This window comes from Haliaeetus albicilla, chromosome 13 (genome assembly GCF_947461875.1).
Source record: "Haliaeetus albicilla chromosome 13, bHalAlb1.1, whole genome shotgun sequence".
NCBI lineage: Eukaryota > Metazoa > Chordata > Aves > Accipitriformes > Accipitridae > Haliaeetus > Haliaeetus albicilla.
Genome location: NC_091495.1, coordinates 32,411,915 through 32,428,742, shown reverse-complemented (window position 1 = coordinate 32,428,742; position 16,828 = coordinate 32,411,915). Strand labels below are relative to the sequence as shown.

Genomic DNA, 16,828 nt, shown 5'->3' with positions numbered 1-16,828 from the left:
ACAGGGGTGCATGTCTGATAGCACCCTCCACAGCGCCAGGTGTTCTTGGGAAGAAGCTCCTTTACAGCCCCGTGCTGGATGGGGAAACCTCTGCCATAGGGAGGCCTCCTTTGGAAGATGGAGCCTGACTACAAGAAGCAATTCAGACTTGGTGAAATCATCCAAAACAGCTGAAAGGAAGCTTTATTGCATAAGCCAGTGAGAGGAGACTCCCAGAGGGGGAAATGCAGCTCAGGGTCCTGATCCATGCCAGGGCAAGCTGTTCTTTGGGGCCCTGCGGCACTACACTGGGTGCTTCATTCAGGGATGGGGGCGAGTCCCAAGCTGTGCTACTGTACGGATCCAGTGGTATCTGCTAAGCAAGAATCAGGCCCACAGTACAGTAAAAGCACATATTTCTACTGTATATGAAATAGTGATACCCAAACCCAATTCTATATGTGGGAAACAGACTTTTGGCAGGAGGAGCTTTTTTCCCCCAGAATGAATCCCAACATAAATTCCATTTTGGTCCCTTCATTTGACTACAGTCTTCCTGTCCCTCTCATACTTAATATCATTTAATTTAAACTGTGCCTGCGTTTTTTGTCTTCAGAGCATTAGACTGGCTGCCTGTGACACCCTGGCAGTCAAACCCTCCTGGTGTCTTGGGAAGCAGGTTTAAGCCTCTAGTGAAGTTTGGGACTGGGTTTTCAATGTCTCTCTGCATCCCTGTGCACTCCCTGCATCCCCTGTGGCAAGTGGCTGGTACAGGCTGCGCTTTGCAGGGCTGAAGGCCAGGCTTGAAGTGGGTATAGCATTTGTGGAAGGGGACTGAGGATCCAGGCCACGTGCTGAGCACAGGCAGCATCTGTCGGTGCTGTGCACATCCCTGAACGGCCCTGCATGGCAGGTGGGAAGTCGGGCCGCAGTTCGTGGTGCAGAGGGGCAGTGACCCAGAGAAGCAGTTAGCAGGTTTGACAGGAATAGGCTGCTGCCAGCAGGTCATTTCTATAAAGGACAAGGGACGCTGATGCGCTGGCTGTGACACTGAGTGACACAATGCAGAACCAGCAGCTCATATGAAAGTGTCTGTGTACGGCAGCCAAAGCCCAGGATCACCATATCCAGAGGTGGGCAAGTTCTGCACAAGTGGTGGGCAAGTTCTGTGCAGCCATGGCTCGGTACGAGAGACTGGCAGGAGGCAAAACCCAACAAACGCACAAAAGGCATTTCCTCTACCTGCTGCAGCAGAGGGGGTGTAGGCAGAGGTAGAGTTAGTGATGGGGGAAATGTGAAGAGGCTCAGAGTATGGATAGGTTTCTTTAGGGAATCACCTGATACAGCCCTGTCTTCTGAGAAAGTGGATCAAAATCACATTTTCATCAGGCTCCAAATAATGAGCCTTACACGGCCAGTCTCAGGAAACAAAGCCTGAAATTCAAGGCAGCAGTGAAAACCTATTTGGCCTTCATTGCTGGAGCAAAATTTAACTTTGCTCAAATTTTGTCAAAACACTTCATTAAAGCACTTTGGGGCCTCAGGGGTTTTGTGGGTTTGAAAGCACCTCCACAGAGGTGACCCCTGCAGCCCCATCCTGGGCCCCCCCGTTGCCTCCCCAGAGCCGTGCCAGCAGGGCCAGGCTGCACTGTCACCTCCTGTCCCCTTTTCCCACCAGTGCCCCCAGCTCCTGGGACGCTCACGCTGTCACTCACCCCTCAGCTTCTCCACTTCATCTTTTCCCAGCCTCGCTCCTTCCGTCAGGCTCGAGCAGGTGCCCTCAAGCTCCCTGATGCCTTCCCTGTGCCCCTATGGCTCTCTTCTTCTCAGATGGGATACAAATAAACCGCTGACCTTTCCTTTTCCCATGCCAGGGCCATACCCTCCCGCTTGGGAATTCACAGCCCTCGCTGTACACCTGACCTGACTCCCCTGCCCTGTGCTGCTGCTCCAGCTGACCCGGCGCATCCCCGGCTGCCACCGTGCCGTGTCCCATTGCGCACCCTCACCCCAGCGGGCAGCTGCCAGCCACCTCCTCCCTGCTGCTGCCAGGGGGCTTGAGCCAGATCCCACTCCTCAGGTGGAAAGACCCCCAGCCAGGCTCCCACGAGGCTCCTGCCAAGCCCTGCATAGCAGATCACGGGGAGCTTTGCTGCTGGCCCTGGCCCCTCAGCATCCCAATGCCCACAGGTGCTGGCTGTTGCAGTAGATGCTGGAATTTGTTTTTCTTCCCCTGTTTAAGGTGTGGGCCCCTCTTTCTCCAAAGGAAAAGAAGAGGGGCAAGAAAGAAAAGAAACTCGTATATTTGCTGCAGACTGTGACTGGCTTGTGTAATAATGCTGCCTTTCTCTCCTTGTTTTAGGGAGTGCTGCCGGTTTTTTGGAGACAATGGCTTGACTTTGAAGGTGTTTTTTACCAAGGCAGCACCCTTTGGTGTTCTTTGGACACTCACAAACTACCTTTACTTACATGCAATAAAGAAAATAAACACTACGGATGTCTCCGTGTTGTTCTGCTGCAACAAAGCTTTTGTGTTCTTGCTTTCATGGATCGTTCTGAGGGACAGGTTCATGGGAGTGAGGGTAAGTGACTCCTTATCTCTGTCTCCCTTCTTCCCCTTGCCCTTCTGCCTTTCCTTTTCCCCTTCCCTCCTGCTGGCTGAGTTGAGCATCACCCCATGCAGACAGCCAAGTCAGCACAGAAATCCTCACGGAGCGGGGACTTGTCCTTCCCTGCAGCCTGCCCAGGCACCCTCGAGCTCCTGGGGCTCCCCCTCTCCCCCAGCCCGGTGCCTGTGCCCATTTTCCTTCAGAAAAGAGGTAACTTGCTCCAGAGTGTGGCAGAGGGGTAGCTGCTATCTCCATGTCACCATGGACGTGCACCAGCCTTTGCTTGTCCCTTCCGAGTGAAAACTCCGAGACTAACTGTTTCTAACTGCACATTCCTGCATGCCTTGGCTGCATGCAATGCGTTTCTGGTCCCAACCTGTGAATTTAATGGGGCCCTCACCTTTCTTATGCGCGACGGCAGGCTTGCACGGTGGCATAGTTATCCTTTGCACCCACGCTGCACTGGGGCCACAATCAGCAGCAGTTTTGGAGAGGAGAGCCGGCCTGCCCTCGCCAGTGTGCAGCCAAAACGTGTGTATGTGTGCGAGTCGCTGGGGGAGGATCGGCATAACGCTGGCACACGGAGACTTGTGACTGGTCAGCAGGTACAGGCATGGGGCCTGGAAGCATGGCAGGCAGCGGGGCGGCAAGCCCACTCCCCTGGGGCTGCTCTCCTGGTGGCATCTCAAATGTTTGCTTACATCCTTAGTCCTACACCCCACGTGAACACCCGCTCCACACCAGCAACGGAGCTGCATGTCGGGGCGGGGGGGTATCGGAAACCCTTGTAGCTCCCTGCTGACCCTGCTGCTGCTTTTGGCAACCACTGGCACGCGGTGTCCTCTGGCAGCTGAACCAGGTGGATGGGTACCTGGCATCTGCCCCAGTGACCCACCACCCCGGGGCCAAGGGGGCTTTGCCAGGCCTGGGAGTAACTGCAAGGAAAAGGTACCAGTGGGGCCCTCCTGCCTCGCTGCACCAGCAGGCACATATTAATATTAACAGCAATAACAGTCATAGTACCTAATTTCTGCCCACCATTTGAGGAGTTCTCTGCTCACCCACCCGGGCAATACTTTCAGTGCTCAGAAGAGGTTGTTAGCCCTTGCTGCGTGGAGCAGCCAAGAGTTAACTTTTCGGGAAGCGCTCCTCTCCGGCAGGAGAGCTTGGCCAGCCTTGCAGTGATGGCAGCCAAGAGCCTGCTCCGGGAATCGTTGCAAAATGTACCTGCCAAAAGCCTGGCCTGCCCAGCTGGTGTCTGTGCTTGCCCACCCACCTGCCCAGGTAGCTGTACCCTGAAAAAAAATTAACTGGGGTTTTTGTGTACAGAAGCAAGGGTATCCTGAAATGATCCTGGAAGCAGGGAAGTATTGCTGTTATCCTAGCTGGATGTGCTGGCCATTTTGATAAAAGTTAAAAAAAAAAAAAAAGGCATATTTTTGTGGCCTTCATCTGTCTGGTGGCACTGTCAGCTGTAGCGCTGGTGGGACGCCAGGAGAGGAGGTGTGTAGAGGGCTGACCGCTGCTCTCCCGCGCGTGCAGCTTGCTCCTGGGTCTGCACGTGCCATCTCGCACGGCTGGGTACGGCTGTGGTCTGGGGGGAAAGAAGCCGACCCGTGTGCAGGGATACCCACGTGGGCGTACACGTGCCGGAGCAGAGACGCTTCTCGTGCTCTCCCAGGTGCGTGGTTGTGCGTAAAGAGCCGGGGTGGTCAGGGGGTCTCCAAGCAGCTTCCCAGCCAGGCTAGGTCTTGTGACATGCGCTGGGGGACAAATCCTGCTCTGGATACCCCCTTCCCAAAGGTGCAGAAGGAGCGGAGGCAGCAGGGAAGCAGACCTGAGTGGTGTTCTCAGCCATGTCCAGCCATCCTTCCTTTCTTATCAGCACTGCCTTGGGAAAGCAGCAATGAAGCAGAGACCCAGAACAGGGGTCAAGGCGGTGGAGGCCGTGCGGTGCTCCTGCCATGTGTTCCAGCCCCTCACCGTGGCACCTGGCGCTGGTGAGGGGTGGCAGGGGAGCTTCCTGAGAGGCCACCTCCGTACCCGAGGAGGAACATGGCTGTCTCCTTCCCAGATGGCGGGCCGGCAAGGGACCTGGGTGCAGGGGGAAGGGGCTCATAGGCAGACTGGGCTATGCGCTTTTGGGCAGATGTGGCATCCTGACCCGGGGCAGCACAGCAGTCCTGCTGCCCAGCTTCGTGTGGCACAGTGGGAGTGCTGGGGACACTCCTGTCTGCAGAGGGACGTAGTGTGGAGTATCTTGGAGACATTTTCTTCCCTCTTTCCTCTCTTTTCTGTACAGGCTATGTGAAAAGCAACTGGCAGCGAGGGTGATGCTGCCTGGCGTGCTGGGGGATCGGCTCGGGATGAACCCCAAAACAAAGCCTTCTTCCTGGGACTGGCAACCAGGAGGAGGGACGGCTGCTGGGGCTTCCTTGGGAGCAAACTAGGGACTGTGAGCCAGCACACAGCCCAGCCCCAAAGCTCGTGGTCCCTGAGGCCACGCTGTGTCAGAGCTGCTGACCCTTTTAGAAGCACCCTTTGAGCAGGTATTTGGCAGATGAGGCTGCAGGGGGGACGGTGCCTTGCCCTGCGGCGAGCACCATCCCGTGCTCCCGCTCCATCACTGCGGCAGCGCAGCAGGATGGATAGTGCCGCAGCAAAGCTCTGACTGCACATTTGGGTGTCCCTGTTCACACACGCTGGAGGAGAAGCCAAGTGAGAAAGGCAGCAGCTCACTGGGGTTTAAGTACATACAAGCATCCTACTTGGCATCTGGAGGCGCAACTACTAGCTCTACAAGCACTTAAATCACAATTTGGATGGAATTTAAATGTAAGAGCAAGCTACAAAATCCCATCCTCGCCACTCAGGCACTTGTAAGTGCCTATATCCCCTGTAATGAAGTTGTTCTTCTTCCCTTTTCCCTTCACTGTGCCCAGAGCAATGGTCCAACTGGGCTGTGAGCTGGCATATTGCTTTCAGAGAAGACACACATGTAATGACGCTGTGAGGGCCTGAAGCGTTGCCTCTGCAAGCCCTGCCATGCTGAGGTATTTGCAAGTAACCGCAGGCCAGTAGCCATGGTGTGGTGTGGTGCAAGCAGCCTGTCACTGCCACTAACAACATGCTTGATAGACAGGCTGAAAGGCTTCCAGCGAAAGCATATGTGACACACCTGGCATGTCGACTGGCGAGGTCAAGACTTATCTGACACTTGTGACATGCTTGATAGAAGAGGCAAGGACTTCTGCTCCAGCAAAACTGTTTGCAGACTGCATTTATTTGCTTTGATCCCTGACTTTGGTGTTTCCTTCTATGCTACAGTAAATAAACCAGCTCAGAGTTCAAGAGAACCATCGCTTGCAAGTACCCTCTGCGTACATAACGTATAGACAAGCACGCCTGCCAGTGGGACGTGAAAATAAATAGACTATCAAATCCCAAATCGTAGTCTTTTCCAACCAACCAGAGACCCAGCCTCCAGGGAGGTTCTCTGGAGTCAGCCAGCCCCTGACACTGAAAGCAAAACTAGATGCTTATTATTCTGCAGTTCATTAATGCGCCCGCCAAGTTTCCACTGCAATGGAGCTGCTGCCGCCAGCGGGAGCTCAGCCAGGCTCCCTTCGCCATGGAGGTACTCGCCGTTTGTCCCAGGCTGACTCGTGGCTGTGGTCTCCCCTCGGCTCTGCAGTGAAGGCTGGACAAGCCCCACGCATCTCGGACAGGAGACAGCCACGCCTGGAGCAGATGCTACGGGAAATGCTGCATCTTCCACTCTTTGTCACCTGGTCTTTAGCACAGGTGATGTTGAAGGGCCGGAGTTGCTATCTTTCAGATAAGCCCGAGCCATGTATCTTGCAACTCTACAAAGAGCCACAGTGAGTCAGAGAAAAGGTGCATCTGCCCTGGGAGCCTGGCTCTAGCAGCTGCCTCTAGTGGACACCTAGAAAAATCTGTCTGAACAGGAAAAGCCTATAATGGTATTTCCTCATAAGACTTTCCAGCCTCCAGCAATTTGAGGCTCAAGGACTTCCTGAGATGGAAGAGATGTTCCTATAGTTAATAGTCCTTGATGAATTTTTTTCTTTCATCAGTTTATCCTCGTAAACTTTTCACATCCACAGTGTGAAACAGCAAAACTTTCTTGGCTGAATTATATGTTGGGTGAAGACAAATCTCTATTTCGTTGTTCCGCACCTGCCCCATGCTAGTCTCATTCCATGACTTTTTTCTTGTGCCTCTGAAGCCACATGGGGTGTCTGAATTTTTATTTGGCAAGAACTAGCACTCTGACATGAGAGAACTGCTGAGGGCTGCCGAGCTCCTTCACTCCCGCCTATCTGAAACAGCCCCACATTGCTGTAGAGCCGTGCATTGGGGTTCTTTCTCTCCTTGTCTTAAAAATAAGCCTGTCCAGGACACCACCACCAAGCTTCACTTTAGAAATGATGCCCCACAGCTGTGCATGGAGAGATCTCATGCTGACAGGGCTGCAAGCCAAGATGCTGTAGCTAAAACCTCCTCAAATTTGCAGCATGCACACCCAGCCTTTGCAGCTTGCACTGGGCTCCACTCTGAGCAAGTAATAAATCAGCATCTTCAGAACCTGCTGCCCCTTGGCTGGGTCGGCAAGGGGCTGAGCTGTTGGGGGAAACCCTGCCTCTCCATACCCTGCTGAAACTGTGCTCATGTAGCATCTTGAACAGCAGTACACCAATTTCTACGCTCAAGCCCTGTTTTGTCGAGATGCTGTTAGCAGCTGTATTTTCCAGGTAGTTTCAGCTTCTGCTGATTTGGGCTTTTTTCTACCCTTACACCACCCTGCCATTCTACAGCAACACCTTTGGAGAAATTGATCCCGCTCTGTTTGCAAAAATGGGGCATTTTTCTGTTAGGGGAAGTTGGAAGTGTTGATATCAGCTTGCAGGAGGGATCTGCTGGGTGATTGTCTGTGGAAGTTTTATAGGTGCCCCCTGACACCAGCCCCTCCCAGCTCAACCCAGGGAAGAGGCTGCTGGTGGTGCTGGGATGGGGACCTGCAGCTGGTAAAGGGGTCCCCCCCACCTCAGCTTCCTCATCAGGCAGCAGCAGAGCTTGGCACACAGGCTTTCGCCCTGCATCTTCACAGCAGCCCCAGCATCTCTGGTGGTGAACGGGAAAGGTGAGAGGAGGCCATTCCTCTTGGATGTCTGGGCAGCCACAGCCTGTGGATGGGGCTTAAAACCCCGGGTTGACCCCAGGAGAGGGGAAAGTTGGCTGGCACTGATCCAGCTACGGGTCAAAATAAACTCATTTATCCAAATCATCTCAGAAGCATCACCATGATTGTGCAGCCAAAGGGGATGTGGTCTAAGCGGGGTGTCCCTTGCACCACTGCAGAGCCAGGAAGCACGGAGCATGCAGAAAGCCCTTTTCACCCCAGAATTACTACCTGGGGAGGTTTGGGACATCTGGCAGGACACTCCCAGAGAAGCCAGGGGTCTCTTGCTGACCCTGCTGAATCAGGGGCAGGCTGTTCCCCACCTTCGTGAATGCTACCTCCCTTTGGCTAACCCCCCCTCAGGCATTGCTGTGGGCCTGGCTGGCTGACTAAACCTCCCTCTACTCTCTGAAATGACATGTCTGAACTGGAAATTAGTTGTATGAGTTTTATTCTTCCATTTATTTCAAACCCCTTTTTCCTCCAAAACCTCCACAGGACTCAAAGCCTTTCCTGCAAGCACCAGGGAATTACTACTTGTGTATTATTGTCACGCACAGGCTGCAGGGACCCACTGATGGGGAGTCTCAGTGACAGAGATGAAATCCCCACTTCAGCTCAGTCGGAGGCACTGGGCCCTGCGGTCTGGCCTGCTGCACACCCCCCTGAGGCAGCCGCTCCTTCCCAGCTCTGCCTGCAGCTTCTCTGCAGCCAGGGAAGCCAGCATCAGCTCTGCAGGTACCGACCTGGGCGTGCTACTAGTTTTCTACATAAGGAGATGATGCAGAAGTACTGCCCCTCACTTAAAGCTGCTCTCGTGTTTTTCCATGTTGGGGGTTGTCCAGTAACACTTGCTTTCTTTCTTTCTTTGTCTCCAATCAGATCGTGGCTGCTATATTTGCTATTGCAGGGATAGTTATGATGACGTATGCTGATGGGTTTCACAGCCACTCCGTTATTGGGATAGCCCTGGTGGTGGGCTCTGCCTCAATGTCTGCTCTCTACAAGGTAAGCACGCCTGGGTCTTCACCCAGAAAGATGCCAGTCACCCCTGTCACTCACTTTAACTGCTCCTGTCTTACTTGCAAACCTTCGTGCAGTTCAGTGCCATGTGTCCTTCTTTCTTTGAGGGGCTCTGCCATACACGCTGACTCTGCAACACTGCATTCAGGTATTCACTTGCTTTGATGTCTGCCCTCACTTAGGATAAAAATTCCTATTTCCTGGGAAGAGCCTTCTCCAGTGCCCACAGGAGGACTTAGAGGTGTCCTGCCTTCTTGAAAAATAAGGCTGCTTTTCCATAGGTGCTGGATTTAATCACTCACTCTGGAAGTCCCTGCAGAGATTTAGCTTCTTTTTCAAGACCTCCTCTTGCCAGTCCTCCTTCAGTGGCATATGTAGCCTACGCTGGGCTTAAAGTATTGCTTGTCATGGAAATAATCATGTGTTTAAAATCCAAAGCATGTGCCTGTGAATCAAGGTCTCATCCTGACCAGCTGGGTAAGCTGCACTATGTGACATGCAGCCTTTTCTGCTGGGCAATGAGCCATTTCATTTACCCTGAGACACATACATGCATTTGCCTCTGTGCTGCTCACAGCGCTCAGAGTCGCAGTCCACAGAGAGGAATAAGCGCTTGTAGGGTGCGGTTCACCTGCCCTGGCTCAGATGTGTAGACTAGGATGAGGTGTAGATGTCTCTGTCTGGTCTAATGAATTGCACTGTGCCAGTCCTCCGACAGAAATTGGCCAGGCAAGCCCTGCAGCCTTAACACAAGCAATCCAGGGAGACTTGCCAAACTGAGAAGCATCTGTCTGTGTCGCTCAGCGCTGTGCTGCAATGCTTTCTGCTCACTTTTTCAGATCAGCCTATGTCTTACATAAGGGAGGTCATGAAGTTTCATACAGCTCCTTCCTCTAAAAGAGCATTTCCTTGCAAGACCAGAGACGTGGCCCTCCAGACCTGAGGAAACGCCACGGCTCTGGAATCATCGGCAGGCAGGCAGGGTTGTTCAAGGCTAGAGCCTAGCTCTGCCCCATCTCCCATGGCATCGCTGCTCCTTGTGGGGACGGGGGTCTCGGGGCTGCTCCACCAGAACCCGTGCACAGGGAGGTGATGGTGGCAGCGCCGGCGGGCTGTTACTCTGCAGCACGCCCCGCATGCCAGGACAGCTGGAGCTGTGCAGCTCGTTCCTCAAGAAATGCCACTCTGCTGCTGCCGCTCCTGCCAATCTGCTCTTGCTTTCCGCGGTCTGGCTCAGTTTCCCTGAGTTGCGTGTGCCGAAGGGGCAGGCAGATCTGCAGGCAGGCAAGCTGCCCTCCTACTCCCAAACGCAGATGCTTCAGTCTGCCTGTGCCGGCTGCCTGCCCCGCCGCGGCAACACGCCATCCTCAGGTGGCAAATGAGGAGTAAGTAGTTTTCGGGACATCTTGCTCCATTATGCAGAGCGGCAATGCAGCTGCACTGGCCAGTGACGGCTGCGAGGTGGTGGGAGCGGGCAGCAGCCCCGCGAGCACAGCAGCCCTGCAGACTTGCCTGTGGGGCTCTGGGTAGGCGAAGGGAAGAGACAACTGACACTGGCGAGGGGGCCTGCCACCCCAGCACAAACCAGTAAGTCAGAGTCCACTGGCTCTCCTGGTTTCCAGCCCGTGGCAGGGGAAAGCTGTACCCAGAGCCCACGGGATCCACTGGATCCTCTGCAGTTCCGTGGTGGAAAACTGATGCAGACCCCAGACCAGACCCTTCTGCAGGGCCTCCCCAGATGGGCCGCTCGCCTCCCTTGTTTCCTCTCTTCATCCCTTCTCCCTCTGACAAACCAAAGCTTTTAAATCCCTCTCCGCGGTCTCGTTAGTCGGGCTGCAGCTGGGCTCGGGGCTGCTGCTGCGCTCTCTGCCTTCTGGGGCAGGGAGAAAGCAGTCCGGCACTGCGAGCGTGCCTTGGGAGGCAAGGACAGCGGTGCTCGCGGGCAGGCCATGGTGCACGGTGGGACAAGGAGGGAGGACAGCCAGGCGGCAGGAACCGTGCTTGCTCACCCCCGCAGCGCTCCTCAGGTGTCAGCTCAAGGCCTGGACCAGTGACGTCTCATGCAGGGAGATAGACACGTTGCTTCCTCTCCTCCCTCTGCCCTGCTCCGCTAAGTCTTCTGGTTTTAATGTCAAATTTTCCAGAGGTTTTCCTGAAGGGAGCACGCAGGAAAAAGACCCAAGTGTCTAGGCGAGGGTGAGCGACCTTCTCTTTTGGGAGATGCACGGCCAAAGGTGCTGAGCCCCCTTCCCGCGTGGGCTCATTGGGCAGCTGCCCCTGCCTGTGTTCCCGGGGTGCTAGGAGGGAGAGGGCTGGGGCACACGAGCTGCTCTCCACAGCTTCACGAGCAGCCGTTTCAAGTGTCCGGCAAGCATCACCGCATGGGTGCTGACTGACACTGCTCAGCACCCAGCCCCCTCGGCCCCAAGCAACTGGCCGGCGGGCCAGGTTGCCGGTAGCCACTGGAGCCAGGACACCAGCCCTCCAGAGGAGTGGTGCAAGAGAGTTAAACCCATGTGTTTTCCTCTTGTAGGTTTTATTCAAACTTCTTTTGGGCAGTGCTAAATTTGGAGAAGCTGCCTTATTCCTGTCTGTGTTAGCTGTCTTCAACGTCCTCTTCGTTACCTGTATTCCTGTCATCCTTTATTTTACCAAAGTGGAGTACTGGAGCTCTTTTGACATCATTCCTTGGGGAAACCTCTGCGGATTTTCGATTCTCTTATTGAGTGAGTAGACGGGGGGGCTCTCGCACTGCTCAGGGTGGAGGAGGGTGCCAGAAACTGGCCACTGGTGGAAGCTGCAGACCTCTGACATACTGCAGCTGTTTTCCCTTCTTCGCAACCTAATTATCAGCTTGAGAAATCATGCAGAGGGCCCATTCCTAGGTGGCGATGTAGACCCCACTCCTGCTGTTATTACCAAGCCAAACTATTGTGGCCGTCAGTAGAAGGTGCTGTGGAACTAAACTGTAAAGTTTGTTCTAACTCCCACTCGTGATCTCTGCTTCACAGAGACAAGCCACACTTGCTCGGGCTGTGACGGGAAGCAGCCCTGACAGCAGGGCATTACCTTGGGCTCATCAGCATCCCCCGAGCCCCCAGGTTAGGCCAGGCCAGGCCAATCAAGGCCAGCCTCCAGCGCCTCTGCTGACTTCAAGAATAGCTAATTGCTATTCCTAAAGAGCAGGGAATTTTTGGAAACGTAGCGTTGCATAGCACTGGTGGGAATTTGGTAGGTGGCACTCCTCTATTCTGCTGCCGCTGCTGTGCCACCAAGGGAGTCCACCTTGGGAGGGATGCCAAATCTAAGCTTTAATGATCATGGTCATCAGAAATGTGATGCTGTTCCTTGTTAAACTAGATGCGTTGACTGTGCTGCCACAGTTGGTCCCTAAACTGGATGATGGCATCACATCTCCTAAAACGTTCCTTTCATTTCTACTGGAAATAAATAGCACTTCTCCATCCCTATCTTAAGTCCCAGCTCCTTTTACCCTGAACAGTCTCAACATTTGACTCTAGAAGTACCTCCAGTTTACTTACCAGTGGACTCAATGGAAGGTTTCTGTAAGCAAGTAGTGCAGAACGTGGCAAGCAATTGCTGTGGTGTGCAACGCATAGGTACTACTAGAAGACAGTCGGAGCCCCAGCTGCTGACAAGTTCAGTACTGGCAAGGCTCTCCTGACTTTGCTAAAGCTAATCCCCTTAAAACATGGGTAAATTTGGTCCAAAGCAATTATTAATTTGCCATGAGACACTCCAAGAACAGTGTATGGTATTACAATGGAGTGATATTACAATCATTCAGTTGAAATGATATTATAATGATATTATAATTTCATTGTATGAAATTTCATTATAGGAAATTATATTTAGCAAGTTCCTATCTTGAAGATGGTCAGATTTACAGCATCTTCCACCTGCAGCTGGAGGCAGCTTTTCTACAAAAAAAAGTATCCAGCCAGAAGCGACTGTTTGGCTGAAATCTCCTAGATGAAAAGTGTTTAGTCTTTCAGCAGGGCGAAATGGATTGGTATAGAGAGTGGGAATCACTGCACATCATTACACTGAGAGACAGGTTGTACCCAAACCTCACCCTGATCCCGCTGCCGACTCCAGCGGGATATAGAGTTCCCCAGAAACAGCAATGTCTCAGGCAGATGGACGTGCAGCAGACAGACATCTGTCCACAGGTATCTTCCAGGAATAACAACAGAGGTTAATATGCCTTCTATTTGAACAGCACACAGAGGGAGTAATAAAGCATAAACGTTTCAAGTGACATTCCCTCTGCCTAGTTTCACTGTAGTAAAAGGTGTTTTTTCTTTCCTTCTTCAGCATTCAATATTCTACTAAATTTTGGGATTGCTATTACCTACCCCACCTTGATTTCTCTTGGAATTGTACTGAGTGTCCCAGTGAATGCGGGTAAGAATTTCTGCCTTTTGCATCTTGATGAATATACTAAATCTGTGGCCTTTCAAATACACAACAGGGATAAAAGCAAATAGCTTAATTAAACATGTTTTGCTGCTTCTCTGAAAGACTTATGGAGATGGCACTGATCAAAAATGTATACTTTATGTGTTAAATATGTATCATATAATACTACATGAATATTCATAATCTCTAGAATTGCTTTTTAAATTACTGTCCGAAGAAGCCTGCATGCTGAAAAACAAAGTAGACTTGAAGTCATCTGTCTCTGGGCTGGGATGAAAATTCATGGATGAAGTAGAAATCAATTCTTAATTATTTCTCCAAGGCAGGTTTAACATTAAATTGAAACAAATAAAATTGTGTACATTTTAGAGCAAATATGTACTAGTAATTCTGCTTGCCTTGGTAAATAACATCGCAGGTGTTTATCAAGAGCACTGGACAATTCTATTTTGGGCATGGCCTGGCACATTTCTCTGATGGTTTTCTGAAATTTAGCGAAAGCCAAGAGACTGCAGAGCCTGAGAGGGCTGGACAGGGGAGTGCAGAGGCAACCCTGACCCAAACCAGAGCCACCTCTCCCAAACCAGGCTCCTAAACCCCAGTGTGCTGAACTGGTGCCGCAGCAGAGGCGGCAGCTCCCAGCTTTGTGCTGACTACACACATGCAGAGCTGGGCACGGCTGGCTGCCCCAGCAGACTTTGGTACCGAACGGTGCGATCCCCACCAGAATGTGTGCGTGGCTCAGCGTGCGCAGGGTTTCTTACGCAGTGGGATGGTCAGGGCGAGAAGAAAAATTTGCATGAAGGAGCTGCTGTGCCGGGGAAGGGAAATGCCCCTTTCTCTGCGTACCCGTAGCTCAGCGGGAGTTCCCGTGCTGTCGGCAAACAAGGGAGAAGGTGCTGCTGCAGACGACAACTGCAGCTCCAGGCATCGTCCCCTGTTGCGTCCTGAGCCCGCCGGCCAGCTCTGCCTGCTCCGAAGGGGGCCGTACCCTGCTGCGTGCTAAACCAGCAGGAAGGGTCGTCTCCCCGCCACCATCGTCTCCGTGGCCGTGTTCTCCTGGCACAGCCAGCCTTCAGAGCCTGGGAGGCAAGGGGGAGGGAGGGGGATACTGCCCTAATGCTTTGTCCCACGTAATAACACCCGTTCAATGTCCCACACAGTTGTTGATCACTACACGAGTGAAATTGTCTTCAACAGTGTCCGAGTAATCGCCATCATCATTATTGGCCTGGGCTTCCTCCTGTTGCTCTTGCCAGAGGAATGGGATGTCTGGGTAATAAAGCTCCTCACGCGTCTCAAAGTCCGGAAGAAGGAAGAAATCCCCGAAGGGAATGGAGACATCGCTTCAGGACTGCCTAACAAAAGCCGGAGAACTCGCCCCTCCATGTCATCCTTTGCTCATTAAATGCTCTTTTTACCAAAACTTTGTGGTTAACCTTATATATGATGATGCAAAGGTCTTTTCTTGGGAAGAAGCACACCTGTCCAACACGGTGTACATACCTGTACAGTTTTGATATGATCACCATCTAAGGCATCGAGTCTTGGCATGTCCAGTTTGCTTGTACTTTTTTCACATCAGACCTTTCACTTAAGTAGTACACTGAAAAAAACTGCAAACCAAGAACCTCTCTTCTCTTTTTAAATGAATGTAATATATAGTCAAAATATATTTGCATAGGTTATTTTAAAGAATGATTTTCATGAAAAGCAGGGCAGACATTTTGAACATTAGGTACCAACTGATGCATTGCACACTGTGATTTAAAAGAAACAAACGCTATGCTACATCACATGTTTATTTTTGACCAGAGCTGTACTCTGAAAGTTTTCAAGGAACAAAAAGGGAATCTTTTGGGGGACAGGAAGATGAGGGGATAAGTGGAAGGAAAGAGGGTTGGAAATCACTCTGTGTAGGTGAGCGCATGTCGCGCTGCAACCAGGAGAGAATTCAAGCGCTAAAAATGCTTGCACTAAAGCACTAGAAAGAAAGCAGTCTAAAGCCCAAATCTCCTTATTCTGCACATGACTGTAGTCCACATTTAAAATCATGCAAGAGAAATCCAGTGCCTTCTACAGAACTCTTGTCTTTATCCACGCAGAACCAGGTCCCGCCGCGAAGCACTTGCAATGGCAGGGCTCGGGCTTGCGGCCCCGAGGGACCCCAAATTCCCACCGACATCAGGACGTGCCCCCCCCATACGCGCCATGGCTTCTGTGGGAACGCGGGGCCCAGGGGACTGCAAGTTTGCGTGCAGGAGACCTGGTTCTCTTCTCACTTGCACAGGTTTTACCCCTGTGTGGAGCTGCGCTTGCTTAACACCAGTGTGAGGAAGGGGAAGTCTTGGTCATGTGTGGGACAATCCAACCGAAAACGATCAAAGGGGCTGGCAAGAGCGTGGTTGCTGATGTACAGTCTGAGAGCACGGACTAAGGGGGTGAATCACCAGTTGCTTTTACTCCATAATTGTGAGTGTTAAGAGTTAAAAATGTAAGATATTTACATCAAATGTAACACTTTTTATGAAACTTGTAAGCACCAGGATGTTTACTTACGCGATTTTGGTTCGCCATTAAATTTCTATCTGTGATAGATCACATGCTATGTAAAAAGGGCAGGGGGGAAAGGTTATAGTTTACTATTTTTGAAGTTTACATTGTTGCATACAAAATTAAAAGTGTTCTTTTGAACTGCTGCCATAGCCTAAGGGTCCCTGCTGCCACTGAGCGCCTCTTTGTCTCAGGCAGGGGTGGCATCCACTTCAAAACATTTTAGCAAATCAACTTCAGATTCCATTATCTGTTTGGCAAAGCTAAATAATAAAAGATTTTAAACTCAGCCTTGGTCAATGCTGTTTCCTTCTCTGGACTGCACCTTTCTTCCAGTTTTACTGTGGGTAGTACTTGGCCAAAGCAATCAGAAGGGAGAGACACAATCATCAAAGCAACCAACACTGCAACTCAATGCACTGCTTGCCAGTCTGTCCTTGACAGCAGAGTCTGCTCTAGATTTCCTGGAAAATCTGTCCGGAGGGCTGATGTTAGGCATCAGTCGGGAAACACGTGTCCAGCAGAAGCAGAGCAAAGGAAAAGCTGACCTTCCTTTGAAACCATTGGTGAGAAAAAGCTGACCTTCCTTTGAAACCATTGGTGAGCAGCCACACATGCATATGCTAATAGGTATTCAGGGGCTATGGATGGGACATGAGTTTGTAGTATACTAATTAGGCCCTACTCCAGGCTGTATGTTTGCTCCCTACATACCTCTTCATGACCAAACAGACACTAAAGACTCGCTAACAGAGATTACACACACAGGCAAAAATCTGAGGCTGTGGGAAGCTGCTCACAACCACTGTCCCATTCAGTGTTACATACCTGAATTTTTAAATCTATTTCTTTGGGAAGCAGGGGAGGGTAAGGCACAGGAGAGGAGCACAGGTACATCTCTAATAACTGGTTTGAAGGGTACACACAGAGACTTGATCTCAAAGCTCCCAGACTAAAGTTTACTCCATCTTTGGGCATATCATTTTCTCATCCTTGAAGGACCCCACACCCCTCCCCA

At 51.8% G+C, this 16,828-nt stretch overlaps 1 protein-coding gene across 2 annotated transcripts in view; it reads left to right on the top strand.

Annotated features, from left to right (window-relative positions):
- The window catches only part of SLC35F3 (solute carrier family 35 member F3), a 189,173-nt gene extending 173,074 nt beyond the window's left edge, over positions 1-16,099 (top strand). For both annotated transcript variants that reach the window (XM_069800733.1, XM_069800734.1), the window contains 5 exons: positions 2,342-2,561; positions 8,674-8,799; positions 11,348-11,540; positions 13,153-13,242; positions 14,421-16,099. In XM_069800733.1, the coding sequence (XP_069656834.1) occupies positions 2,342-2,561; positions 8,674-8,799; positions 11,348-11,540; positions 13,153-13,242; positions 14,421-14,665 (874 nt within the window). In that variant the 3' untranslated portion in view covers positions 14,666-16,099. The remainder of the gene's footprint in view (positions 1-2,341; positions 2,562-8,673; positions 8,800-11,347; positions 11,541-13,152; positions 13,243-14,420) is intronic.
- Positions 16,100-16,828: the final 729 nt, after the last annotated feature.